We start from the raw sequence: 26248 nt of genomic DNA on the forward strand, positions 1-26248 counted from the left end.
CAAAGTGTGAGGTCTAAGAAGCCCTTTACCCTCTTAAAAACTTAATATCTACTGACATTTAACACAATAGAAACTAAAACTGAGAAAATATCTTAAATGTTTATTAATTCACTTTACAGAACAAAAAACTTACTGGTAACAAATATTTTATGAAAAAGTGTATTTTTTCAAAACAAAAATACATTATTCCGCATGTTTGCAAAGGTCTTTACTGTCTGGCTTAACGGAGGACACAAAGTCCCTTGCTGTAAGTTGCTTAGGTAGAAGCACCTGAAACCAAACGCGGCCTCACGACGTCCTTTCCTAAAACTAGAGAATGCAACGCTCGGCCCCGCGCCACGCCCAGGAGAATAATTGACCAACCAAGCTCGAGTACTGCAGGCGACTTCCGGGAGAAGGCGTGGTTTGGCTAGCAAGGAGCCGGTTGGATTAGGATTGGATAACAAATGTGTCCTTCCTCGCCTTGACCCGCTCCCAGTTCCCGCCCTCCTTCCGTGCCCGAGTACACCTTTAACGCATGCGTCGTGTGGAAGGTGGGCACTTCCGCCGCCCACTCCGGAACCGTCTGTTCTAGCGGGGGTTTCCGCGGAGACAGATAAAGCCGTCAGCGCGGAAGTAGCGTGGGCCGGGTCAGGCGCAGTCATGTCGGCCGCGTTGCTGCGAAGGGGTCTCGAGCTGCTGGCGGAATCCGAGGGTGAGGAGGGATTTCCCGGGGGCGTCCGGCGCGGGCTGGAGGACGGTGGGAGCCGCAGGCAGAAGCCCCGGGGTGAGGAATGACCCGGGCCGACTCAGCCCCGGCGTGATGGCAGCAGCACCACCAAAGTCTCTCTTCCCTACAGCGTCCCGGGCCGCGCCAAGCCAGGCCAAGCCGAGCGGAGCTCGGCTGAAGCGGACTCGGAAGGCGAAGGCGAGCCAGGCCCAGAAACTGCGAAACTCAGCCAAGGGAAAGGTGCCCAAATCGGCGCTGGGTGAGTTGCGGGAGGGTCTGGACGTGCTGCCGCCAGGTTTGGGGACGGCGCCTGGAGGAGGTGGCACTTGAGGCAGGACTTGAAACGTTCCCTGGATATGGTGCAGCGGGGCCCAGGACGTGCGGGTGGAGGAAACATGTAGTAAGGGCCCTCCTGGACCGCGGCCCTGGCGGGGATGTAAAAGACGCGGGTGCTCTGAGAGGGGTTTGGAATAAAGGCCAAGTCAGCCTCCTCCGAGGAAGTAACCTTTAGGCTGAGAGCAGGTGGCGGCGTGAGAGTGGCCAGGTGAAAGGAGAAGACTAGTCTAAGAAGAATAGCTTGTGTAGAGGTCCTGAGTGAGAAAGGAGCTTGTGGCCTTTGAAACATGTAGTGAACAAGGGTTAAGATGGAGCACTCAACAGTTTAATACCTCCGGGTGCTGTTCTAAGCCCTATGCAAATTGTAACTCGTTTGATCCCCAAACCAACCCGGTGATGTTGGCACAGCTATCACCCCCATTTTACAGATGCAAAAAGAAATACCTGCCCAGATGGAACATATGGACACTAGGCAGTGTGTCTCCAGAGTCCTGCTCTTTTTTTTAAAAAAAGATAGACTTTATTCAGAGAGAGAGAGAGAGAGAATTTTTCAATATTTATTTTTTAGTTCTCAGCGGACACAACATTTTTATTTTATTTTTATGTGGTGCTGAGGATCGAACCCTGCGCATGCCAGGCGAGCAGTGTTACTGCTTGAGCCACATCCCCAGCCCCCAGAGTCCTGCTCTTTAGCTTCATTCAAGTGGGAGGTGCTGTGCTTAATGCAGTGCTGATAGCAGCAGAGATAACAGAGAATTGTGCAGTTGCAAGGTATTGAGGAGGGAGCATCGATGGGCTGGAGTGGTGATTTGACTGTGAAGAGGGATCCCAGTTTATACAAGAACTCTTAGGAATGGTGCTGCTGTTAACAGAATAGAAAGCCTTGGGGAGGAGCAGGTGTGGGCAGGATGGGAAACACTGTTGGGTGTCTCTGAATCCACAGGGCTTGGTGCATAAGAAGTGTTCATGTATTTGCTAGAGTTAGAAATGACGAGGAAACAGCAGGAGAAAGGTGTGGAAGCAGGGAAGTGGGACAGACTGGAGCACCAGTGAAATGTGCTGTGCCACAGGAGCTTAGTCACCACTCTGTCACTGGGGTTCCTTTTGCTGTTTCCCCTGGACTGGGACCTCCTCACACCACAGACTTCCCTTGGGCTTGTGTGTGGCCCTGATGTCCAGCCCAAGGGTGGGCACATAATTGATGGGTATAAGGAACAGCAAGCCTTGGCAGCCACCCCACAAAATACCTCTGTGGCTGCCCCTTGGTCTAGGACGCCTCACCTCTTGTCTGGATTATTGCCAGAGCCTCCTTGCTGGTCTCTGCCTTCCACCCACTACTCCCCTAGTAGTCTCATTCTCATCAGCACCAAGGGGATCTCAAGTGATCCTCAAGCCTTGTTTCCCCTTTACCTCACCCTTCCATGTCTCCCGATGTTCTCCATAAGAGCCCTGAGTTTTCAGTGTTTGATGACACCCTGTATGACCTGCTTCCTCCCCACGCCAACCACTTTGTTCTTCAAACACACCTTCCTATATTGAAATTGCAGCCCTCTACCCCTGGCATTCCTCTTTCTATCTCCTATTCTATTTTTCTCTATAAAGTGAATCAGTCTCAAAACTATTGTTTACCTGGTTTCCCATCTTTTCCCACTTACTACAGTATAAGTTGTATGAGGGCAAGCGTTTTTGATCTGTTTCTTGCTGTGTGCCCAACACCCAAAACAGAGCCTGACACAGTTGTGCTAGGGCCATATTTGTTGAAAGAGTCAGGACCAACTGGGAACCCCAGGGGCCTACAGGTGAGGGTTTAGCAGGACCTACCTGTGTGGAAAACAGATTTGGTCAGGAAGTGCCCAGACTGTTGCAGTTATCCAGGATGGGCCTTTGGCAGGGCCAGGGACCCAGGAGACTTCCAGAGTGTAATTCTAAAACGAGGGTCCTTGCTTGCCACCCACAGCTGAGTACCAGAAGCGAGAGTGTCACAACCACCTCAGAACAAACCTGAAGTTTATGACCAGCAAGAGAAGCACGGTAGAGGAGTCTGTGACCCAACAGGTTTGTCCTGGAGAGTGATGACTGAGGCCTTTCCTCAGAATCCATGGTATCTCTACCCTGAATACAAGGTGGAAGTTGGGCTAACCCATGAAGGTCAGCAGAGTGGTTGGGGAGAGGATGGTCCAGCCCTGCCTTGAGCCATACTCCCCTGTGACCTTGTGGGCCTTGGTCTGCTTTTCTGAAAATGGAAGTAGTTTGTCCTCACTTTGTACACTCCCTAGATTCTGCGCCAAAACCGGGGCCGCAAGGCCTGTGACCAGCCTGTGGCCAAGACTAAGAAGAAGAAGGTAGCCGAGGGTACTGTGTTCACTGAGGAAGACTTCCAGAAGTTCCAACAAGAATACTTTGGCAGCTAGGCTTCCTGGAGGGACCCATGGGAGAGGCACTTGGGCCCATCTTCCTAGGACTTCCCTGCCTCTGCTGGCCTTGGGACTCAGCCAAGCCAGGCACAGCCAGCAGATGGCGATGCACACCAGCCTGTTTCAAGGAAGCCCCACAGCGGGAAGCACTGGAAGACAGGAATGGAGCTAATGAGCAAGAAGCTTAGAAGCCTTGGAGCAGATTTATACTCAAACTGGAGCTGATCTTTCAGGCTTGGTTGTTGAAAGAGTCATGAGGGGCCATTTGCACCTGCCAGAAAAGAACACTTCTTTTTGCTTTGCCCAGGTAAGGCCTCTGGGCTGTTTGTCGGTAATGGGCCTTTAGGGATTACACTCCAGGAACATGAAGGTGGCTGCTGGATGGGCTTCTGGGCCCTAATAAACATGGACCTGAGCTATGTGCTACTGATCTTTTATGGGGTGTCTTCCATCTCCTCTGGAACTCCCCCGCTGCATGATCTAGGAGCTCCATGTCAGAATTCTTCCAGTCCAGGCCTAGGGCAGATGGCCATCCAGGGAGCTGTTTGCCCAGCTCCTCCCTAGGTGTGTGCTGCTGTTACTTTTGAGGCAAAAATAACATCTGCAGCTGCTGGGAGCTTTGTTCCAGGCAAGAAGGCAAGTCTGGGAAGGACAGAAGTGCAGCTGCCTCAGCTACCCGCAGGAGGCTGGGCTCTGCTGTGGGCACCAGTAGGTGGTTTCTGCCAATTCCCCCACAGCACCCAGGTTTCCTGCTCTGGTATGAAGCCCACTGGATCCTTCCTGTGTCACAAAGAGTAAGGCAGTTTCCCAGCATTGGGAGTAGTCCAGAAGAAGCAGTGTCTCACTCTGATCTGCCTGAGCAGTTTGTACTTGAGCCATACCACCACAGGAGGGCAGACTTGGGCCCTTTCCAGCAGGCAGTGACAGGACAGGTAAGGGATAGGTAATGTGTGGAATGAATGGTGCAACTTAGGAGTCCCTTCAGAGGCACACAGTGGCCCCATGGAGGATTAGGGGCCTCTAACAACCACCCCTCCCCTAACCTGAGAACTCCCAAGGTTTCTGTGGATCCTTTGAGGTTGGGTAGGTCAGAGGTGGGAATGACAATCTGCCAACACATTGGCAGGCCCCCTGAAGAAAGCAGCAGAGGGCTGGAGCTGTAGCTCAGTGGCAGAGAACTTGCCATCCTTAACACCACATTTAAAAATTAAAAGCAGGGCATGGGTTGTGGCTCAGAGGTACAGTGCTTGCCTTGCAGTGTAAGGCCCCCGAGTTAAACATTGTATCCCTCTACGACTTTTTCTAAATAAAAATTTTAAAAAGCAGGTTTTTAATAGTTTGCCATACACACACCCTGGGCCTCTTCCTAGCCTTTAGTTGCTCACTTTAGTGGGTACACAGGAGGGGAAACTGCCTAAAAGCAGTTTGGAGTCAGGTCGTATTTCCAGGACCTGCTTTAGGAAGCTCAATATACTGTCTGCCTATCCAGGTCAGGGCAGGCGGGAGAGGGTGCCACCAATCCTAACTGTAGCAAGCAGGACCTTGAGGGCCTCCCAAGCAGGGACTGTTCCAAAGGAGTGATGATGGATCTTCCAACTTTTCCCTCCTGCTGGGGGTGGGAGGGCCACATTCTAGCATCTTTGGACAGCTGTTAACTGTCTTAAGCAGCTTAGCAAGGAGCTGGCTCAGCACTCAGCTCATCATAGTTTAAGGATGACCAGGCTCCAGGGCCCCTTCCTAACAAGGTCACACCCATCACCATACACTCAGATGCTTCCTGCCTCTCAAAGGTAAAGAGATATTGGGTTTACCAGTGCCTCTGGGTCAGGGAGCTGCAGGAAACAGCCAGCATCCCAGCTTTGGCTGTGTGGATCCTCTTAGCAACAGTTTTCCTGCCAAATGAGGGCACCCCACACCCCTGGGTGACTGATGACTCCCATCAGGGTGGCTGAGTCATTTTCCAAAGCTGCTGTACATCTCAACTTTCAGGCCTCCTGTCACCACCCAGCACTTGCAAGATGAGATGGCTATCTCCTTGTGGATACATGGCTACCATCAGTTTTTTAAAGTATTTTTGTTTTTGGTGGACACATCTATTTTAGTTTTTTATGTGGTGCTGAGGATTGAACCCAGGCCCTAACACATGCAAGTGCTCTACTGCTGAGCCACAACCCCAGCCCATCAAGTGTACATTTTAATTTACTGGGGGGGGGGAATCTACAGCAACACAACTTAAGCACAGAACTGGAATTAAACAGCAGCAATGCCAAAGGGGCCTAGGGCTTCCCTCTCCACCTACCCATCTCTAAGCCTACAGTGTGGAGAACAGAAACCTTGAGAAACCAGATTTTTACTGAGCTGACACATGCCACCTTACCCTCACTTGCTTTTCTTTTAGCTAAAGTCCCACCCCACAACCATAGACTGCCTTAAAGTGTCCTGGAGTCACCTACTAGTAGGCAGTGACCTAAGCCTGCTAGATTTGAGACAAATCCTTATATTAAAAAAAAAAAAGAAAACCAACCAGCATGAATATGGCATCCATGAAAGTTGCTGAATTTATGCCATTTCTTTCAACCTCTAAACCCCCACTTAAGACTTAAGCTGCTTAGGTGGGGTGTAATCAGTGAGCCTGACAATTTTTAGAGGCCTGAAAGGAGACAGCTGTGGGAAGGACAGGATCTCATCCATCACACCTCTTACCCACACCTACATAAAACCTGTGTAGGTAGTTTCAGATTCAGGGAAAAAGGTGAGCAGGGCCATGCACCCACATGCCACAATAGGGCCTGTATTACCAAGACAGTCCAGTCCCCCAGCTGTTGGAGCCACTAAAGAGGCCACTGCAGAATTCATATCTTCCAAGTGGAACCTAATCCTCTTGTGCACTTATGGACTGGGTGACCTCATCTTGGTATTAACAGGTGTTGGCCAAAGCCAATCAGGGGAACAGGTGAAACCCAAGCAGCCCCTCCCTCTACCCTGCCAACTGTCTCAGAACTGAGTAAAAAGCACAATGAAGCATCTGGCCCAACAGCCTTCTGCCCTAGGGATCAAATAGAAACCACCAGATCTGAGGAAAACAGGCCCAGTGGAGTTGAAGATGCTCACTACTCCAGGATCATATCATCCCTTGTGAAAATATCCTCTGGTTACACAAAGAGTGTGCTTGTGTAAGGGGGGTTGCTTGACGAGGGGTTCCTTACCAGAGTCAAGAAACACAGCAAGACTGAACTATTACTTTAACTACAAAATAATTTATTACAACACAGCTTCAGCACGAGACACCTATGTACAAGCGCAGCACTCCTGACTACCCTACTGAGGGACCCTTTTTTTCCCCCTTGCCTTGCGGACCTCTTCTATCAAATCTTTCAGATATTGAATCTCCTTGGCCAAAGAATCTGCCTTCTCTTTCAGAGCCTCATTCTTCTTTTCTAGCTCTTTACACTCACCAGTGAGTGCTTCCTGTTCTGCCCTCTTCTTCTGGCGGTACCTGGTGGCTGCTGTCTTGTTTTGCTCCATTTTTTTCAACTTTTTATCCAGCTTCTCACCTTTTACTTTTGCTATAACCATTTTATCCCCAGGAGGGTCATAAGGTTTGGGGCGGTTAGACCCACAAGGGCCACCTGGAGATGGCAGGCTGACATTAGGAGAGCCCTTAGAGGTAGAAGGGCTATGCTGGGGAGAGCCCAGGTAGGACTCTGGGCTCATGCAGATGCCACTGTCATTATCTGAGGGGCCATCTTCCTCCTTGACACACTGAGGGATCATAGTACCATAAGCAGCAGAGTCGGGCTTCCTCTCTCCTTCAGAGATATCCACTTCACTGCCAAGCTCTAAGCTAAAGGAATGATCTTGAGTGGAAGAAAGATCCCCAGGGGAAAGGGAAAGAGGTTGAAAGAATGTGAAAGGGGCAACCTGGTCTGTTTTTGAACTTTCTGGGAGATGGCCAATTAGGTTCACTACCTGGGGTGGCTCCTTATTAGTCTCCTGGACTAGGGGGGGAAAGAGATCACATGTATCATATAACGTGGCCAAAAGCTCATCTGGCATGGTTTCAAGGTCATCTATACTCAACAGGGCATCAAAGTCAAACTCCTTCAGATCCATTTTCTCCAACATCCAATCTGTCCCGGAGAAGGCATCCTCTGCAAAAAGAATTCAGAGTGAAGGATGACGGGAGCCATTTGAGTCACTTACATTACAGACCCCAGACCCATCACGAATGGCCACACATGAGCACCTACAAGTGGCCCACTCACCCTTGCCAGTGTCTGAGGCATCGACCAACCCATCCACAGCCAGCCACTCGGAGGAGCCCGCCTTAGCCTTGTCGCCGGAGAACCCATGAGGTTTGAAGTGCTTGGCCACCTCCAGGTAGTCATCTAGGAGACCTAGGCTTTCTTCAGCCCCCAAACCCGACTGGTCGAAGGGGGACATCAAGTCCCCCGCCAACACCTCGCTGCTCAGGAAGCTCATCTCGGTCATGTTGTGGGGCTTTGCTGGAATCGAGGAATGTGCTTAATTCGAAGGTGTCTCTGTCGATTACAGCAATGCTGCTGCTGGATGCCGTGAAAAGCCTGGATGGGAATCAGAAGGCAAGACCCCTTAGAGGTGGGCTGGGCTGGGAATCCCGTCAGACGCGCAGGTGGCGAGTCGGGAGCACGTGGCGCCAGGGCCATTGTGTCCGCCTTCCCCGCCTCCAACTCAGGTTGCACAAAATGGACGCCGGAGGAGTCTCGGCCATTCCGCAGCCGGTCACCCAGGGGAAGGCGCTCGTCCCCACTTCCAAATAGGGCCACGGCCACCGCCCCGCCCCGTGACTCACGGCCCCGCCGCCATCTTGGCTGCTGCCACGTTCGCGGGGCGGCCGGGACCCCAGCGATTCCAGGAGTGCCGAGGGCCGGGAGCGCCCGCGCCCCGGAAACTTCAAAACAAGGACCGCGCGTCCGGGCGCTCATAAAACCGCTTCCCCCTCGGCGACGCGCCCGGCAGAAAGCCGCGCCCAGCCAAGCCGAGAGCCCCCGCCCATGCAGGGCGCCTGCCAGTGCGGCCCGCCCCGGTACTCACGCCATGGCTAAGCCGTCAGGGGTTGCCGCTGCAGAGCCGGGTGCTGCTGCCGCCGCTGCAAAGGCCAACGCTGCCGCAGGCACTGCTGCCTCTAATACGCCATGGTGGCCGCGCGCCCTGCGGGGGGGAGGAGGGAAGGCCCACGCTCAATCGCAACCTTACATCTACCGGCGGACGGGACAGAAATGGCCGCGCGCGGGGCAAGCCGGCTCTTTATAGGCTCCGCCTATGGGACGCAGCACAGAGCGCATCCTTCCGCTGCGACCACGTGACCTTAGCCATCGACTCACTCGTTCCCATATGTGTGATCTCCCACCGGCGCCAGCCCTGTCTGTATGCCAGGGAAGTAGTTTTGGAGGGAGAGGAGTTTATTCAGGGTCTCATGAAAGAAAAGGGCGCACTATTTTACAAGAGCCCTACAACGTAGGAGTCATGTCCTTCCCTCGGCCGCCGCGGGTCGCGGAGGGATCTCTCAGACACGCCTCGCTTCCGGTGTTAGCTGAAAGGGCGGGGAGAGAAGTTTTTCTTGCCAGGGAAGCTTTTTTTAGAAGACCGAGCCGCCTGGTTATCGCGCGAGATGCTGATGGGAAGCGCGCGTCGAGCCCATTGGCCCATGCGTGGTGAATCATGTCTATTTTGAGTTCCTATTGGCTCCAGGCCTGAGGTGGGCGGGCTGTTCAGCGAGCCCAAGATCCGGGTGGGTAGCATCCCCTCGCAGGGCGGTCACCTCTGTTCTTGTTTGAGACCCTGCGGCTTCAGTGGCTCCCTCAGCCCGGCCCCTTGCCGAGCGGCCACAAACGGGCAGGCTTCCGCTAGCAGGCAGCTTTACCCAGCACGCCTCAAATAGTGGCAGCCGGGCCTGGCTGGGGGTCCTTCCTACTCGGAATTAGCCAAATGACAGCCCAAGTCCCCCCTCCCACCCACCGGGGCGCTCTCTCCCTTCCGGACCGGTTGGGCTGCTTCCGACCCGGAAAGGTCCCTGAAAGTCACCTGGCCCAAGACTTTATTTTCCAGTGGAGCCGACAGCGAGCGGCTGGCCCGGCCCCCCAGGTAGGCTCGAGGACCGCAGCGGAAATCAGGGACTGGGACGGCGCTCCTGGTGGGGCCTCATTGGGCGGTCACCCGAGCCCTGCGTCCCTTCTCTGAGCCCGAGGTCCGGAAGGATGCGTGTTGTCTCCCTATTCTATGTTCACGTTGCCCATTCGAAAATAAAAGTATGAGGACTTTGGTTCGTGCAGACTCGATTCCCCCAAGAGCAGGTTTCATGCGACTGGTGTCGCCCTAGGGTAGTTCTGATTAACTGCCAGGCACGGACAGCTTCCCTACAAGCCCTCCCAATGGCCTTGTGAAGCGAAGCCTGCTCAGGGTCGTTTGGCTGGGGGCGGGGGGTTTAGAAACTGTGGTCTTAGTGGGCAGGCCCCCACCACCACCCGCGGGAGGCCGGGGTGCCAAGAAACCTCCCTCCACAGTCCGTTCCCGTGAAGGTAGAAACCTTCCCCTCCACTTGCGTCTGCCATACAAATATCATTTCTACAAATGCTGGCTTTGTCATTTATTAGCTGGGACATTTGACAAAGTGACATACTTGTTTTCTCATCGATTGAGCATCCTCGTCCTAGGAATGGAGTGAGACCATATACATAAAGCACTTAGCACGCTGCCTCCTACATAGTGGCCGATAAATGGTTGCTATTGTTACTATTATTAGAACTCAGGTTTCAGGCCCCGACCTCCCAATCCCATGCCATCACCTACTTCTGCAGAGGACTCCTGTTTATAGTTACATGAAACCGACACTAGAACGCGATCCAAGGCATCCTGGATGCTGGGTAAGTGTGGTTTTCCTTTCCCTATGGGGTACCATGAGACATACAGAAGTTGTCTTTCAGTGAAAGGCAGTAAGAATCCTGAGCCATTATTCATGTCTTTCAAAGGAATAATTCAGGCCCCCTGGGAGGGGTGTCCTCCTTTTGCTCTACAGACTTTTGAGGCGTCTGAGGACCTTTCAAGTGGTTGAGAATTTTAAAAAGTGGTATTTCTCCAGTTTTGACACTGCCAAGGCCATAGAAAAATGAGTCTGGTGGTACCTTGTCCCACCCATGCCATTAAAGAGACTCAGGTGAAACATGTCAGTTTCTGACTGAAAAACGCAGACCCAGCACTCCCAAAGTAAAACGTTCTGTATCACACACAAAAGTCAAAGTTGTTGGAAAGATTTTTATTTTCTTCTTCCCATGCTGTGGAAGGACATTGTGTTCCCCAGTTAAATTTCCTCCCTCAAGGAGAAAAAAAGGATAACGGTTCTCTGGGTCTCAGGGCTAAGCTGCTCCTATATAGTCCTAGCCAAGACAGGACACGAAGACTGGTGGTGGACTCCAGTCTATGAACTAACACATCAGCCACCACCGAAGGGCAGGCAAGTGACTGGAAGTTAAGTTGTAGACTTGACCTCAAGGACCAAGAACTTAAGAGACTATGAGGTGATCAAAAGGAAAAGGTAAACAACACCCTGTATGCAGCTGACCACAGAACCCACATTTCTGGAATTTGGGCCACTCTTTAATAAATAATTTATAAAAAGGCTACATCCTGTGGCAGGAATCAGCTCTAGTCCTAAAATGTCTCTTGCCATTCTCCTTCACCTTAAACTTAAGGCAAAAGGGCAGAGTTCTAGCAACTCTTTTGAGAGTTAATGTTCTAACCCAGTGAAAGCGTACCATGCGTGGCCGAGGACTCTGGACACAAGGTGATGCCTCCCTACAGAAACCCCCTCAGAGCCTCTCCAGGGCCCTTGATCTTGAGGCTGATGCTTCCTCTAAACCATTTGAGCTTGAGTAGAAAACAAGGAAGCAAAATCAGCTCATCTGGAATGTGAACAGGTAGACAATCACGCCAAGACCCAGCCGCCAAGAGACCACCTCAACATAGCTTTTCCAAACGTAGCCTTCACCATTTCTTTCCTTTAGTTTTTAAAAGTCAAAACCAAGATAAAAAGAAAAATACTGCTATCCAGAACTCATTTTTTAGAAAGAGGCAAAACAGGGACGAACCAAAATAAACATGGAGTTTTTAGGTGTTTGAGATAACAATGAGTACATTTTAGGCATCAAGCTGAGTATATGGTTTGCTAATCTAGATGGTGCCAACAGGATCTCCAGAGGGAAGAGGAAAAGCAGGTGCTGTTCCTTCAAGGCAAAAGTGGGAGACGCTGAACAGAGAGGCAGAGTAATGGAGACAGCTACTTCATCTTTCCCCAAAGAGTTTTTAAAAAGGCAGAATTTTGTCGTCTTCCATCCAAGCAGCCCAGAGCACTTGGTCATCATCCACATTTTATTGTGAGGAAAATGGCAGCAAGAGGACAGCCAGCCCAGTCAGCGGACCCAAGGACCAAGGCTTCTGAGGACTTGTAAGAGGCTCAATTCTAAAATGAAGTTATGGTTTTGTGAAGAATAATTAAGTCAGAGTTGCCCTGAAAAACAGGAAATAAACTCATTTCCTCACCTAAATTCAGGTATGCTTGGCTTTGATAATTCGGGACTCTGAAATCTTGAGGGTCTTTAAAGCGTTTTTTTTTGTTTGTTTGTTTGTTTTTTTTTTTTCTTATTTTTGAGTTCTTCCCAATGTTTTATATAGAATTTAGTCAGAGATGGCAACTTGGGAATTTTTAAAGTTTTATAATATTTATAAAATTTACTTTGGAAACCAAATCCTTTATCTCAACAAATAATAATCTGCTTCTGTAGCTATCAACCCTCCCCTCTACTGGGCTCTAGATGGGTCATCCGAGCTCTCAATGTCAGGTCCCACTCCATCCCCTCCACATCAGTCACCCAGGTAGTACGCAGGCACACAGAGGTTTTAAACTCCCCTTTGACAGCTCGGCTGTCAAGGTTCTTGCCTTTTCAGAAACAACTGGACTCCCACAAGGACTCCTTGTGTATGTACCAGAGAAGAGGCAGAGACCAAACAGCCAGGCTACCCTAGTTCTAACCTCCGAATCTGACAAAAAAGGGACGACACCTATCTCTGCCCTAAACTCTGGGATGCCGAGGTGTCAGTGCTATTTAAAGAATCATGTCACTGTCAGGGAAGGGCTGAGACAGCTTCCCAGAATCCCACTGATGGAGAGGTAGTAAAGAATTTAAGACTTGATGGGAGAACAAAATACTGAATAGGCAGATCAGAAAGAGAACTGCTGTCAGCCTCTTGCTTCCAACAGGGAAAAAAATACAAATCAGGAAGACACACTGATGAGTATTAACCACTCCCCCCTGCCCTCAGGATATACATCCATTGCCATAAGTAGCGCAATTTTAGCAGCAGGAAACAGGAAGGAATGTGGGGAGTGCCCGCCTCCCTCTTCTGCAATTTCTTCCGGGTCCTCTCTCCCTGGCTAGCACCCATCTGCCCAGCTGTCAAGTGAAAGGCAAGACCAGGGAAGGAGGGCTGTGCATGTTCGTTTGCCCCTCGGCCTCTGGAGATGCCAGGAACGCTTAGCAAACACTCCTCTCCCACTGCTGTGGCAGACACTGCAGGAAGGAGGACTGGCTGCTGGGCCTGTCCTTACTCTAAGGCAGCCTCCTAGAAAGGCAGGGCCCACTGGGGGGGCCACACACAGGCACCAGGCCCCAACTGGGACTGAGTTTTCCAGCTGACACTGAGCCTCTGCTGCTGAGGCTGTGTTCCTACAAGGCCTTGTTCTGTTGGCAACAGAGAAGGAAAGAGACGAAGCCAGCACCCACGGGAGGTGCTGCCCCATCCCTCCCTTGTCTGGCTCACAGAGACACGGAGAGACAGACAGTGGGCATGCAAGCCCTCCACCAGGCCCTCTGAACCCGTCTCTCCCACCCCCAATCCTGTGGTCTTGCTGATGGTTCACTAAGAAATACAATCTCCAAATAACTCTGCATCCAGTTCATCCTGTGTGGGTTGACAACCATGTTCCCAGGAGAGATGCTATCAGCACTTAAGAATTCAAGTTGAGGGGACGGGGAGGATGGATTTGTTTTCCAGGAACCAGGGTCAAAAGCCGGCTCCTTTCCACCAGCCTCAGCCCCAGAAACCCTAAATACTGTCTCAGCACTCACTCTGCAGAGTTCAGCTTGCAAATATGCAGTCACAGCTCTTCTGTGATATTCAACTAAAAGGCAACACCTTGATTAGGCAGATATGCTCCAAGGACAAGAGCAAAACAGAAGGCATGAACAAGAGGAAAAGATAGAAAAGACACTGAACAGGAAGAGGCAAAAGGAAACCTGGGCCAAAATGCAAAACCCCCAGTGGTCTCAACAACTCAGGCCAGCACTGCACCTTCTCAATTCATTCCAGAAAAAAATCAGCCTGGAGCAAGGCGGGGAGTAGGGAGCACAGTGTTTGGTAACAAAAATAAAAAGGGTTGGGTGAGAAAATAGGAGATCGAAGAGATGTCATTCTAATCAGCATGAAGTGACCAGGAAGATGGCCAGCAAGACAGGAGGCACCTAGGGACCCTGTGAGGCACCAGCCATGTAGCCAGCTGTTTCTATCGGAGACTCCAGTGCCTGACCGCCCAACACCTGCTCTGGCCTTCACTGCCCTATGTCTGCAGCAGCACTTCCGGCTCAGACAATGAGCAATAGAGAGTATATCCCAATTCGTCTATTTCTCCAGGGGTGAGCTCTGCAAATAAGTTCACCTTGGGGTTTAGGGCACTGGGCAGGACTCCTGCCTCTAAGTAGCTGATGAGTCCCCTCAAAGCCTGCAGGAAACGGTCAGCTAGCATATCTGGAGACCAGTCAGCCTCCTCCTGGGCCAGGTGGAGGATGACATTGGTTAGCTGGCTGGCAGTGAGGGGGCCTAGAGCTGGAGTGGACTTGCATATGGCCTTGAGTATCTTGAGGCACAGCGATCGGCAGCCTGAATCAGCCTGGTCCAAAGCCCGCAGACGCGCTGTCTCAGCAGGACGCAGGCTCAGCCGCCACAGGTTGTCATACTGGGCTAGCCGGTGTGGTCTGGCCACCAAGACAGTGTCACCAAGGGTCACTGATGGCAAGAAGTCAATGACAAGATGTTTGTCCTGCTCATACTGCACTTCAAGTGTCAGGGCCTCTGGAGGTGGAGCTGGCCGGATCACATAGTCCAAGAGGGACCCAATGGCCGGCCAGTTAATAGAGCCAGCCACAACCTTCTCAAAAGTGTCTGCTACTGTCTTTGGGGAGAGGTAGCCCCCGACAACACAGCGGTCCCAGTAACTGCTACCACGAGGAAAGTACTCCGGATTCTCACGACGAACCAGGAAGAAGCCAGGGACATTCATGATCGTGTCCTCACCAGGGATGCATGACCACAGGTTCTGCTCCAGCACAAGGGGAACAATGAGTTGGATGTGGTCGGCTGTCACCACCTGCCAGAACAGAATTAAAAAGGTTTTGAGGGGTTTACTCTGCTCAGGGGACATGCTTCCCCACACACAGGCGGCACCATCTTGCATTCCCCAACAAGAACAGAAGCCAAGAATTCTTTCATGTCACCAAAGCAATCCATGTCGTGAGGAAACCGGAAAGGAGAGATGGGAACAAGAATATAGGAAGGAGCAGTTTTCTTACACTTTCTTGAAAATTGTGAATATGACTAAAAACGAGAAGGTTAAAGATGATGTGAGCAAAAACAAAGCTGCCCAGGAGCAGTTTCACAGCAGGAGAACCTCAGTCTGCCTGGTCAGCCCAGGACTTTCTAGACTGATGACACTACTGAGAAGCTTCTGGTCAGAGCCCAGCCCCACCCTTTGTGAGAACCACCATGTTACCTGCAGGTCATCGTAGAGGCTGCCACTCAAATACATGTCCCGAAGTGGCATGTCAGGCAACTTGGCCCGTAGGAAGCTCCGGAGCTCAGCACATATGTCCACGGCAGCTTGCTTGGCCCGAGCCTGCTCTCCAGCAGGGATGGCTGCCCGGTTCCGGTAGTAAGTAAGAAGTTTCTCCTGCAGGGACATGCGGAGTCGTGACTTCTTCAAGTCTACCTGGCCCTTCCGGGCCAATGGCTTGGGCCGGGGCGGGCAGAATGTATCTGCCAAGGCAAGAGAGAGAGGCACATGAGCTCTTCCCATGCTTGCTCAGTCCACAGCTGCCTCAGCCCCAGAAAGGAGAAGGGCTGGGCACAAAGGACAAGTACCTACACGGTGCCCGGCACAAGTGTGGTCAAGAAATGCCTGTGCAACGAAGGAGTAGTGATCAAGTCCACAGGCAGTTCCAGCAGGGTAACATCCCTTCTCACCTGTGTCAAAGGCCAAAGAGTCTGTGGGAAGGGTCTGTAGGGACCGGCTCAGGCCTGTCTTCATGTCCTTGTTCAGCAGTCGGGGGGAGCCCATCCAGTTTGGTTCTTCCCAGCTCCTTTTCCCTGAATGACTCAGGCGGGTGGGACTGGTTGGGGCGCTGATTGCCCGGTCATACATCTGAAATGGCACAGAGGGCCCAGGACATATACCTGCCTTTCCTTCTCTATTTCCTTCCAATCCCCTGCTCCCCAGAAGTTTGGCCCTAGTAAGTGCCAATTACTTCTTTTACCTATGCTCAGGATTGAACTCAGAGCCTAGCACATGCTAGGGAAGCACTCTACCACCAAGCCACATCCCCAGCCTCCACTACTTTGTTTTTTTCCAGTGATGTCGTACTGGGAATTGAACCCAGGGGCACTCCACCAATCAACTACATCCCCAGCCCTTTTTATTTTCTATTTTAAGACAGGGTCTAGCTAAATTGCTAAGATTGGTCTCAAACTTAAATCCTCCTACCTCAGCCTCCCAAGTTGCTGGGATTACAAGCATGTACCACCACACGTATATGTACTTATGTGTACTTTTGAAATGGAATTTTTTCATTTATCATTTTGATCATTTCCTCATGTGACTAGGATGCTTCCACATTTTCTGACTATACATTCATATATTATGAATACACCATGATTTTGAACAATGATTCATTTATTTAACAAATAGTGCCAAGCACAGTAGTGGACACCTGTAATCCTAGCTACTCAGGAGGCTGAGGGAGGTCAGCCTCAGCAATTTAGCAAGACCCTCAGCAACTTGGCAAGACCCTGTCTCCAAAAATTAAAATAAGGGCTGGGGTTTTGGCTCAGTGTAGAGTACCTGCCTGGAATGTGTGAGGCACTGGGTTCAATTCTCAGCACCATATATAAGTAAAAAAATAAAAATCCATCAAAAACTAAAAAAATATATATATTTAAAAAAATTAAAATGAAAAGGACTGGGGATATAGATTAGTAGTAAAGTGCCCTTGGGTTTAATCCCTAGAACAAAAAAAAAAAAAAAAAAAAAAATCATCCCTTGGTATTCCAGGGGAACACCCTAAGGTTTCTAAAACCTTCTGATGCTCAAGTTCCTCTGAGGGCACAAAACACTGCATTTAACCTATGTATACCTTGCTATATACTTTAAGTCATCTGCAGATTTTTTATAATATCTAATGCAATGGTAATGCTATATTCTTAAACAGTATTGTTTAGGGAATAACAACAGGAAAAAAGTCTCTACAAGTTCAGTACACTTTTTTTTTTTGCAGTGATCAAAACCAGAGCCTCACACATGCAAGGCAAACACTCTACCACTAAGCCACATCCCCGGCCCCCCAGACACATTTTAAATATTTTCAATCTGTGGCTGGTTGTGTCTGTGGATGTGGAACCCACAGATAAAGAGAGCTGACTTTATCGGGAGGCTACTGCATGCTGGGCATTTTTCTAGGTGCCAAGAATAAACCATCAAACCAAAGAGGCCCAAATCCCTGCCCTCATCAGTTTCCAGTCTCCCAGGGAGATATAGGCAAGACATAACAAACAAGCTAAATATAAAGTACACAGGTAGAGATGAATGCTTAAAAACAAAAAAAGTAGGCAAGGGAAACAGAAGTATGCAATTGGTGTAGTGCCACTAATTTAAAGGACACTTCAGTTATTTGCAATTTTTTACTTGCCAGGATACATTTATTTGTATTTCCAATCATTTCTTTAGGGCAGAGTCCTGGAAACAGACTCAAGGTCTCAGATATCTGATTCCAACACCAAGTTAGACTGGCAGTATCAAAGTCTTGTTCCTACTGAGCTCTGCTCTGTGAGGCTGCCTTACTGCCTCCCACCCCTGGCCCTGGCTATGTGCACTTACCCGCTTAACCGCCAGTGTGGCGATGCCCAGCATGGCTGCTCCACCCACCCCCAGCACCAGCCGGGCATTGGAGAGCACAAAATCAATGGCTGTGCCAATGCCATTGTCATCCTTCTTGCCTTTGCGCTCACCAGCGCCTGCCATTGCTCACCTGCGAATGAACAAAGAACACAGCTATCACCACCTGGGACCTCAGGAACTATGCGCCTTGTGCCCCCTCTCCTGTCAAGGTCAGGTCTTGCCTCTAGCACTCAAGCACTAGGGCCTAAAGAAAGGCACCAGATCTTATGATATAACTGGATACAAGGGAGGGGAAACTGACCATGTATACTGTGGGTAAAACGCCCCATGATCTGCAATCAGAGAGCATGAAGTTCACTGTCAGTCCTTGTTATAAACACAAAAGTGACCAAACACCCTGTACATAGAAACACAACTACAAGTCCATGTGAGAGAAAGTGATCTCTTTCACTCTGTGAATGCTGCTACTTGACAAATGCTTGTTTCTTGGGGAAAATACACAGTGGGACTACCAAAGCTCAGGTAATGCCAAGAAAAAAAACACAACACTCTAGTCTCAGCTGTAGACTAGAAAACAAAACCAACCAACCAGCCATCTGCTCAAATGTCCTGTGAACTCAAAACACAGTCACAAAGTGTACATGACACAAACCAGAAGAGGCCTCCTGCCTGGTGCTCAAGCAAGGCAAGCACACACTTGCTTCCGGGCTACATCTTGGAATCATCCTGATTAAAGTAGCCCTGAGCCTTTCCCTAGTAAAGGAGGGCCTTGTGGGCCATACCTGACTCCTGCTCCCAGCCTGCTGCTCTCTCCCACTGCCTGTGACCTATATTACAGGAAATACCTGGAAAAATGAAATTGTGTACCATGTGGTATCTTCCAATATCAGATCACATTTCTCTCAATACCCTGTAACAGGATATTACTAGTGTCACATCTCATGCCCCTGCCTTTCCTTCTGTGCCCCTCAAAAAAAGAAATACTTCTGACTATACTCATTCCAGCAATTGCATGGTATTCTAACAAAAACATGGGCTTTACAGTAGGAAATCGTGAGACTGAGAATTTGCCTAGAGCCCTGACTAATTAGCTGGGTGACCGCAAATGGTTACTTAACCCCTCAGCTATGAAAAGGGGAAAATGATCCCCACATGGCCCCAAATCACAGGCTGCAGTGAGGAAAAAAACTCTGTTGCAATGCTGTCTGTGAACATTTTATAAACTGTAAACATGTTCCACAAATGAGGGCTGTCATTAAGTTATTTAAGATTCCCATCTACAGGACACAAGGTCAGTTTCCAGGAAGCACTCGACAGTCCCACCTGTCCTCTAAGGCAATCTGCATCTTTTCAGGTGGAGCTACACTGGCCTCTAAAACTCATGCTGAAACTATCCTGGGCTTCAGATTGAAACTATTAAGTAGAGCAGGCTTGTTAAAGACTCTCCTGCCCTAATGCAATGCCCCCACCCCATCCAAGGACCAGGTGACATCATAGATCAGGTAACCTGGAGGAGAAAGAGCGTTCACAAGCTCCTACAAGGAGATGCCATCCTTATTCTAACTTAATTCAACCTGTTTGGTGAAACTGCTCTCCATGGCACATCCTGCACTCGGGTTCTGCTGAATCCACCTGCAGCCCACTAGCTGAGAGGAACTCCACCTTCCAAGGAGGTGGGGCCTGGTTCCTTAGGGCAATAAAGGACCAGTGTTGTTTAATAGGTTTAGTTTGATTTGCTAGATGAAAAAAGTTCTGGCAATCTGTTCCACAACAATGTGCGTAAGCTTAATACTACTGAAGTGTATACTTAAATGCTTAAATAGTTTAAGAAACAAAAAAAGAAGCCAGGCATGGTAGCACACGCCGGTAATCCCAGCAGCTTGAGAGGCTGAGGCAGGAGGATCATGAGTTTAAAGCCGGCCTCAGCAAAAACAAAGCACTAAGCAACTCAGTGAGACCCTGTCTCTAAATAAAATACAAAATAGGGTTGGCTTGTGGCTCAGTGGTTGAGTGTCCCTGAGTTCAATCCTGGTACCCTCCCCCGCCCGCCAAAAAAAAAAAAAAAGGAACTCTGAGCTGATGGCCAGGACTAGGTATGCCAACATTTTGGGCAAGTTTTACTTGTTTCCCTAGACACAAAAATGGGTAAAGAAACACTCATCACTCAAGATAGTAAGGACGATGGGTCTTGCAGCATTCTAGCTTGAAAGGTCAGAGCTATGAACTTTCCAACTTAGTTTACTTGAAAGTCATAGGCTTTTTTATAAATACGTCTGGCATATACATGAGAAGAGCTAATAGCAAGTGTGGAGGCTCCTGACAGCCAAAGTGAAAGCCTCAGGAACAAAGTCCCTCTAACCTTTCCCCACCCTCCTGTCTCTCACCCCTCATTCTCTAAGGCAAGTCATGGAAACCAGAACCCAAAAGCCAGCATTAAAGCCTAAAAATATTACTCCATCTTTCCCCCATCTTTTTGCAATAACATTCTCTGACCTTCTTTTGACTACAGTCCTAAGACACGCCCCCTCCCATTCCATAAAAGAGCCACAGGAGGAGATGCTACAGCTGAGGAGCCAAAGGTAACAAGGCCAGGCAGCCTTGCTGGGCTTCCCCTCTCCATCCATCACTGTACATCATACTTTCTGTCCAGTCATTTTTCTGCACAGCTATTCACACTTCCAAGAACCTAAGCATAAAAATGGGTAATTTAACCTGGGTCTTTGGGCCTTCCTTATGAAGGCTCCTGTGCACATATAAAACTTTGATTAATCTATTATGCTTTTGTCTTGTTGATCTGTGTTTTCCTAGAGTGTCCCTCATGATGCTTTGTGATGGATAGGAAAGTGAGCCCTTGTGCTGGGCACTTTACACACATTAATTCTTCACAACAACAATCCTATGAGGTCAGTAATACTGTTATCTCCAATTTAAAGATGAAAAAAATGAGGCAGATGCTAAATAACTGGCCCATGGTAACATACCACACCAATAAATTGTGCACCAGGATTTGAACCTAAGGCTTATGCTGCTAGGGAGAACTAATCTATGGGAGACCCAAACAGTTTCCAAACTCCACCTTGTTCACATCTCTTCTATTACCTACTAGACCACCAGCTTTCTTGGGAACATTCACTGCTGTGTCCTTAGGATGCAATCTTTTTTTTTTTTTTTTGCAGCGGGGGGTGGGGGCACTCAGCCACTGAGCCACACTCCCATCCCTTTTTTATATTTTATTTAGAGACAGGGTCTTACTGAGTTGCTTAGCACCTTGCTTTTGCTGAGGCTGGCTTTGAACTCATGATCCTCCTGCCCCAGCCTCCCAAGCTGCTGGGATCACATGCATGAACCATGGCGCCCAGACTTAGGGTACAATTTTTAACATAGTGAATATCCATTGTATAAATGAACCATAAGGAACCCCTCTTAACCTGAAGGTTTTTTTTTGTTTTTTTTTTTTTTTTTTTTGAGTGGGTTGTGATAGCAAGATATAGTGTAGCTCAGAGTCAAAACAGAGTAGGAACACAGAGGCTTTAATAATTTGCTATTTCCCTTCCATATCCACTACCCCTCCCTGTGCAAGCAGGCTCCCAGGGGCATCATCCAACCCCTGACCTTGTATTACCAAAGGCAGTTCTGCCAATCAATGTACATGGCTAATGAGAACCAAAAGTCATTACATAAGGCTCCTCCTCCTGATTTCCATCTCTACCCAAAACAGCACCTTCTACCCAACTGATAAGCCTTAGACCACAGCTACCCTTCATTCTGTCTCCTCCTGCCTCAGCCAACTGACTGCGCTGCCCCGGTTGTACATGCTGTATTTATATTTAACCATCCACCACAACCTTAGCCCTTTAATCCATCTGGCCAGATTCAGTGCCTCTGTTTTCTCTCTCCAGTTTACTCTCCACATCACCCTGGCATGCTCCAAGACACAAATGTCACTGCATTCTTACAAAGCTGTGATGGTCCCATCACAGTCCTTAACAATGTTCTTCCAGATCTGGCCCAGCCTCAACTCCAGCCACGTGCCTTACAGATGTTTCTAGCCATTACGAAATGCAGTTCCCATGCCCAGGCACCTGCTTATTCTCATCCCCCTGTCTGATGAGTTTCTATTTCTCATATAAGGTACACCTCAAATGTCCTCTTTTCTATAGCCACCTGGGATCCCCTCCCACCACACAGCCCAAGGCAGAGCTGTGCCTTCACTGTCTCCACAACTCTTCCTACAACCCTCAAGGATAGAGCTGCTTACATTAGAATTACTTCCCACCGATCTCCTTAGAGTGAGTTCCTTGATGGGCCGTATCATTAATCTCTCTCCCCAGAGCCCACCAGAATGCCAGGGCTATACAAGGCCTTCCGGAAAGGCTGCTGAATTAAATATGATCACTATACTGCAGTGGGACTTCTTAATAACACTGGGAGAGCTAAAGACAGCTAGCACACCCCTCACAATAGCATCCCCAGTGCTGTGTGCGCACTCATTCAATTCTCATGGAACCTAAAGAGGGAGGTACTATTATTTGCACTTTACAAATGAGGAAATGAAGGCCTAGAACAGTTTAGTGACATGCCCTAAGCCTCACAGCCATTAGCAGCAGTGCCAGGATTTAAATCTCAATCTTTGAACTCTGCAGTCTGTATGCTATGCTTGCTTTATAAATTGTCTTGTAACAGAACAGCTATCTTCCAGAGCATGATCTGACCCACAGTATACCTAAATCTAACTGAAGAACAGGTGAGCTTGAAGCTGAACTCAAATGGTATTAACCAACGTCTTTCCTAACATTTTTATATATAAAGTGTTCTATGAAATAAAGTTGTGATAAAATGGTTCTGGTGGGACTTGAAACTCAGGTCCTGTTTTTCTCAATAAGAGAACCCACTTCTATTAACTTGTCCATTTCCTCCACTGATTTCAAAGGATCAAAGGGCGGGCTCTGGTCACAAAGGAAAGGTTCTTCCTTTCCTGGTCCCCCATATTAGAAAAAAAAAAAAAAAGAAGAAGAAGAAAGAAACCTACAGGAACAAGGACCTACCTGAGGAGTCTTAATGCATCTGTGAGGAGGGGCTGGAAGAGAGCAGGAATGTCTACAGAAGGCACCTTTGTCCTCTTTCCCTTGAAATTAGAGTGGGAGGGGAAAGAGAGGATCCTAAATAAGCCCCCCTAGTTTGCTGCGGAGGAAGACGAGGCCCTTCTCCAGCTGCTTCTCCCGGGCCTCAGGATTCTCTAGCTTCTGATTTTTCCGGAACTCACGGCGGATGGAGGCAAAGTAGAAGTCTCTATCAGTGTAGCGAAGTTCTCGGCCCTGGCGCAGCAGAGCCCGATAGAGACTCAGCACCGCCTCTCGGCTCCACGGGGCCATGGGGGACTTTAGGGGTTGGGCGTCACACTCTAAGCAGAGGGAAGATATAAAAGCCTAGAATCAGAATTAATGACAGCAGAGCATACAGAGACTATGTATGGGGTCTCACTGTGTTGTCCAAACCAGCCTCCAGCTTGTGATCCTCCCTCCTTGGCTTCCCAAGCAGCTGGGACAAAAGTAATGTACCACCACTCCCGGCGAGATCAGGTTTTCAATCCAAGATTCGGACTTCCAAGGTTACACTGTGACTTGTGGCAGGGCTAGGATTGGACTTCAGCCTCCCAACACTACCTCCTGGGGAAGTCCAGAGTGTGGCTCACCAGGGCTCAGATCCTGGTCTGTGCCTGGGCTGGAATATTGCTCTGCCACTTACTTGCTATATGACTCTAGGTAAAATACTTGCCCCTCTGAGCATCAGCTTCTTCACTTATGAAATGGAGATGATGCTATTATGGTACCAGTACCTACCACATAAGGTTATTTTGAGAACTGCCATGTAAAGCACCTGTTAAGTAGATGGCCATGGTCTAGCGTAGTTGATGGTAAGGACTCAGCCACACTTGAGTCCTGGGCCCACCACTTATGAGCAGCATGACCTGGAGCAAGTTCCCTAACCTCTCTGTTTGCCTAGTTCCTCATCTGTTAGTGAGGAGAGACCATATTTTGCCCAGATGGTTGGTCTGAGTATTAAATGACTTAAAGTGTGTGAGTATGTTTACAGCAGCTCTCGGCACACACAGAGCCTATCAGGACAGCTACCACGGTGCCACCTCCAGGCTGATGCTCCCTGACACACTAGTTACACACGGACCACAGTAACAAGAAGCCCCACACAGGGATGGAGTAAAGTGCTTTGTCATCCATTATTACATCTAAACTGAGAGCCAGGAGGTGGTCAGCGTTCCTAACAAGTGATCCCGACTCTCCACCCGGCATGTTCTAAGCACCTCCCACTCGGGCCCCTCTCCCTCAGCAACCCCAGTGTCACGTTATCCCGTGTAAGTGGAGGCAGCGGAGCTCCCGGAGGAAGTGGCTCGCCCAGGACCCACAGCTGTGCAGGGAGGCCTGCGAGGCTCTCGGGGCGCCCTGAACTTCCCCAGCGCAGCGCCGGCACTGCCCGGCTCAACCCGCCCGACCTCGGGGTTCGCGACGTGCCTCCGCGGAAGGAACGACCTCGCGTGTCAGACACGGGGGAGCGGCGGGGCCGAGGGGCGATCTGGACTTGGGGCCCACGGCGAGTCGACCACAGCCCAGCCTGGCCGACCTCCCAGCGCGCTCGGGCCAGCCACCGTCGCTGTCCCCTTTCCCTCAGCTGCAGAGGCACCCCCGCGACCCCGAGGGCCCCGGGACAAGCCGCAGGAAACGGGAGGTGCCCGATGAAGAGAGCCACCAACCCGCGGGCTGCTCCTGAAGGGCGCCGGGCGACGCGCGGCGGCCCCGCCGGTCCACGCTCGCTCCCCCGACGCCGAGACCCCAGGAGGACCCGGGAGATGAGGCGGGACGAGCCACCGAGAGGCCGGGGGGAGGCTCAGGGCGGGCTGGGCCGGAGGCAGCCCCCGGTGGCCCCTACGCCTGCTCTCACTCACCGCGGGCCGCGCGCTACCACTTCTCAGGACTCGCCACTGGCCCGGTACCTCTCTCGGGGTCACCCATCAACATGGCCCCTTTACTTCCGGGGCGCGACCTTGCGCACCGAGCCGAGGGAGGGACTGAGGGGAGCCAGGAGCGGGCGGACTTCCGGTCTTCTCTCCACTGCCTCCCTCCCGAGGCGGGGCCGAGGGCTCCTTCGGGCCCCGCCCCTCGCGTGGGGCTCCGCCCACTTCCCCGAGCCCCGCCTCCGTGGGTGACGTCACCTAGGGACGGGCCTGCAGAAATCTGCGGGCCCCGCCCCCGGCGTTCTTGGGGCGGCGGTGGGCCCCGCGGATTCTCAGAGTGTGCGGTGGGGAGTGATTGCGGGTGTCGCCCTCAGACTGTTAGACCGGCCACCTCCTGCCAGCCCCTAGCAGCCACGGGCTCTGGCCAGCCCCCTGCGCTGACTGCTGACCTTGGGCCCGGGCTCTGAGGGACTCTGACACCCTTATACCCTCTCTGGCTTCTCTTCCAAACCCACTTTCTCAGATCGCTTCCTTTGACCCCTCCATGTCGGCCCCGCCTCCTGGGCCTCTTGTCTCCGGGCAAACTCCAGCCCTTGCTTCCAGGTCTACCTCAAATGTCCCGGCCTTTTCCAGCCCCTTCCTCCAACCCTCAGGTTGTTTCTGGGCCCCCAGATGCCTGCACCGCTCTTTGTCCAACAGTGAACCCCTTTCTCCGCACCTGTTTCGTGTTCTTCATCCATCTGCTTCTGTCTCTCACTGTACTTCGGGTTGGTGGCCGTGTCCCTCCAGAATCTGTGAGCCCAGCCCCCAGTGCCTCCCCCAGCCAGGGATGCTTGGGGTTTGGGACTCAGGCGAGTGGCTCTCTGACAAGTCTCCTAACCTTTCTCGGCACCTAGGCTGTTGGGATTAAACTGTTCAGCAGGAGAGACTTGGGGAATTACAGGTAGTTGTCGACTTATTCATTCTTTCAAGCCACAAATCCTGGACCTCTAAGGAGCTAGGCCCTGCTGTGGCCCCGAAGGAAACTGCTATCTCAAGAGCTGGGAGATGGCAGTGCTCTGTTAGTGCACTCCTGTAATACCAGCTACCCAGGAGGCTGAGGCAGGAGGATAGCAAAATTGAGGCCAGCCTTGTAAACTTACCAAGAACTTGTCTCAAAATTAAAATAAATAAAAAGGATTGGGGATGTATCCCAGTGGTACCGTGCCCCTGGGTTCATTTCCCAGCGTCACTAAAACACACACAGGCACACACACCCCACATATGTAGGCAGACAAGGACAGGAGGAAGAGGGCCTGAGGAGGCAGTGAGCCAGCCAGCCAGTGGTCAGGAGGGAGAGATCCAGAAAGGCCCTCCTAATAACAGGGACAACTCTCCAGGGAAGAGCCTTCCGGGTGGAGGCTCCCAGTGGGGCCCTTAAACTTGAATTGTTCTGGAGCAGCAGAGGGGCCAAGAGAGGTCCTTATGGGACAGGGGAGGGAGACGCCGGTGAGCAGGTTTGGAACTGGGGCAATGGGACCTGGCTTCCCGTTCAACAGGGTCAACCTGGAGGGAGAGTAATGGAAAGG

The 26248-nt window shown here is 50.6% G+C and overlaps 4 protein-coding genes and 1 long non-coding RNA gene across 6 annotated transcripts; 2 read left to right on the forward strand and 3 right to left on the reverse strand.

The window, feature by feature from the left end:
* Nucleotides 1–475: 475 nt before the first annotated feature.
* Rps19bp1 (ribosomal protein S19 binding protein 1) lies at nucleotides 476–3874 on the forward strand. The gene is made up of 4 exons (XM_027928721.3): nucleotides 476–694; nucleotides 840–968; nucleotides 3003–3100; nucleotides 3322–3874. The coding sequence occupies exons 1-4, from the start codon at nucleotides 643–645 to the stop codon at nucleotides 3454–3456; spliced, it is 414 nt and encodes a 137-aa protein (XP_027784522.1). The 5' UTR covers nucleotides 476–642; the 3' UTR covers nucleotides 3457–3874.
* Nucleotides 3875–6696: 2822 nt separating this feature from the next.
* Atf4 (activating transcription factor 4) lies at nucleotides 6697–8722 on the reverse strand. Its single transcript, XM_027929052.2, has 3 exons — nucleotides 8533–8722; nucleotides 7725–8042; nucleotides 6697–7610 (listed from the first exon to the last, which is right to left on the reverse strand). Exons 2-3 carry the CDS (start codon nucleotides 7948–7950, stop codon nucleotides 6778–6780), a joined length of 1059 nt encoding a protein of 352 aa, XP_027784853.1. The 5' UTR covers nucleotides 7951–8042; nucleotides 8533–8722; the 3' UTR covers nucleotides 6697–6777.
* A 393-nt stretch (nucleotides 8723–9115) lies between these two features.
* On the forward strand, nucleotides 9116–12038 carry LOC114087615 (uncharacterized). The gene is made up of 3 exons (XR_011707012.1): nucleotides 9116–9582; nucleotides 10241–10361; nucleotides 11669–12038. It is a non-coding gene; the product is annotated as an uncharacterized lncRNA (long non-coding RNA).
* On the reverse strand, nucleotides 10730–22846 carry Mief1 (mitochondrial elongation factor 1). 2 transcript variants are annotated; one of them, XM_027928812.2, is made up of 5 exons: nucleotides 22759–22846; nucleotides 17693–17843; nucleotides 15787–15964; nucleotides 15317–15579; nucleotides 10730–14914 (listed from the first exon to the last, which is right to left on the reverse strand). In XM_027928812.2, the coding sequence occupies exons 2-5, from the start codon at nucleotides 17834–17836 to the stop codon at nucleotides 14108–14110; spliced, it is 1392 nt and encodes a 463-aa protein (XP_027784613.1). In that variant the 5' UTR covers nucleotides 17837–17843; nucleotides 22759–22846; the 3' UTR covers nucleotides 10730–14107. The 2 variants fall into 2 exon arrangements, with proteins under 2 accessions (XP_027784613.1, XP_027784695.1); XM_027928894.3 differs by lacking the exon at nucleotides 17693–17843 and having other exon boundaries at nucleotides 22759–22839.
* Nucleotides 22847–22872: 26 nt separating this feature from the next.
* On the reverse strand, nucleotides 22873–24781 carry Miurf (mitochondrial elongation factor 1 upstream open reading frame). The gene is made up of 2 exons (XM_071609464.1): nucleotides 24672–24781; nucleotides 22873–23114 (listed from the first exon to the last, which is right to left on the reverse strand). The coding sequence occupies exon 2, from the start codon at nucleotides 23083–23085 to the stop codon at nucleotides 22873–22875; it is 213 nt and encodes a 70-aa protein (XP_071465565.1). The 5' UTR covers nucleotides 23086–23114; nucleotides 24672–24781.
* Between the last annotated feature and the right edge of the window lie 1467 nt (nucleotides 24782–26248).

This window comes from Marmota flaviventris, chromosome 3 (genome assembly GCF_047511675.1).
Source record: "Marmota flaviventris isolate mMarFla1 chromosome 3, mMarFla1.hap1, whole genome shotgun sequence".
In the NCBI taxonomy this organism is placed as follows: domain Eukaryota; kingdom Metazoa; phylum Chordata; class Mammalia; order Rodentia; family Sciuridae; genus Marmota; species Marmota flaviventris.

Excerpts from the sequence above, each read along its gene's own strand:
- Rps19bp1 (XM_027928721.3), top strand. The coding sequence starts at position 643 with ATGTCGGCCGCGTTGCTGCGAAGGGGTCTCGAGCTGCTGGCGGAATCC. Across the intron at positions 695-839 it reads GCTGCTGGCGGAATCCGAGG|CGTCCCGGGCCGCGCCAAGC; the intron begins GTGAGGAGGGAT and ends TCTTCCCTACAG. Across the intron at positions 969-3,002 it reads GGTGCCCAAATCGGCGCTGG|CTGAGTACCAGAAGCGAGAG; the intron begins GTGAGTTGCGGG and ends TGCCACCCACAG.
- Atf4 (XM_027929052.2), bottom strand. The coding sequence starts at position 7,950 with ATGACCGAGATGAGCTTCCTGAGCAGCGAGGTGTTGGCGGGGGACTTG. Across the intron at positions 7,611-7,724 it reads TGCCTCAGACACTGGCAAGG|AGGATGCCTTCTCCGGGACA; the intron begins GTGAGTGGGCCA and ends TTCTTTTTGCAG.
- Mief1 (XM_027928812.2), bottom strand. The coding sequence starts at position 17,836 with ATGGCAGGCGCTGGTGAGCGCAAAGGCAAGAAGGATGACAATGGCATT. Across the intron at positions 15,580-15,786 it reads CTCTTTGGCCTTTGACACAG|ATACATTCTGCCCGCCCCGG; the intron begins GTGAGAAGGGAT and ends TTGCCTTGGCAG. Across the intron at positions 14,915-15,316 it reads GCCTCTACGATGACCTGCAG|GTGGTGACAGCCGACCACAT; the intron begins GTAACATGGTGG and ends CTGTTCTGGCAG.
- Miurf (XM_071609464.1), bottom strand. The coding sequence starts at position 23,085 with ATGGCCCCGTGGAGCCGAGAGGCGGTGCTGAGTCTCTATCGGGCTCTG.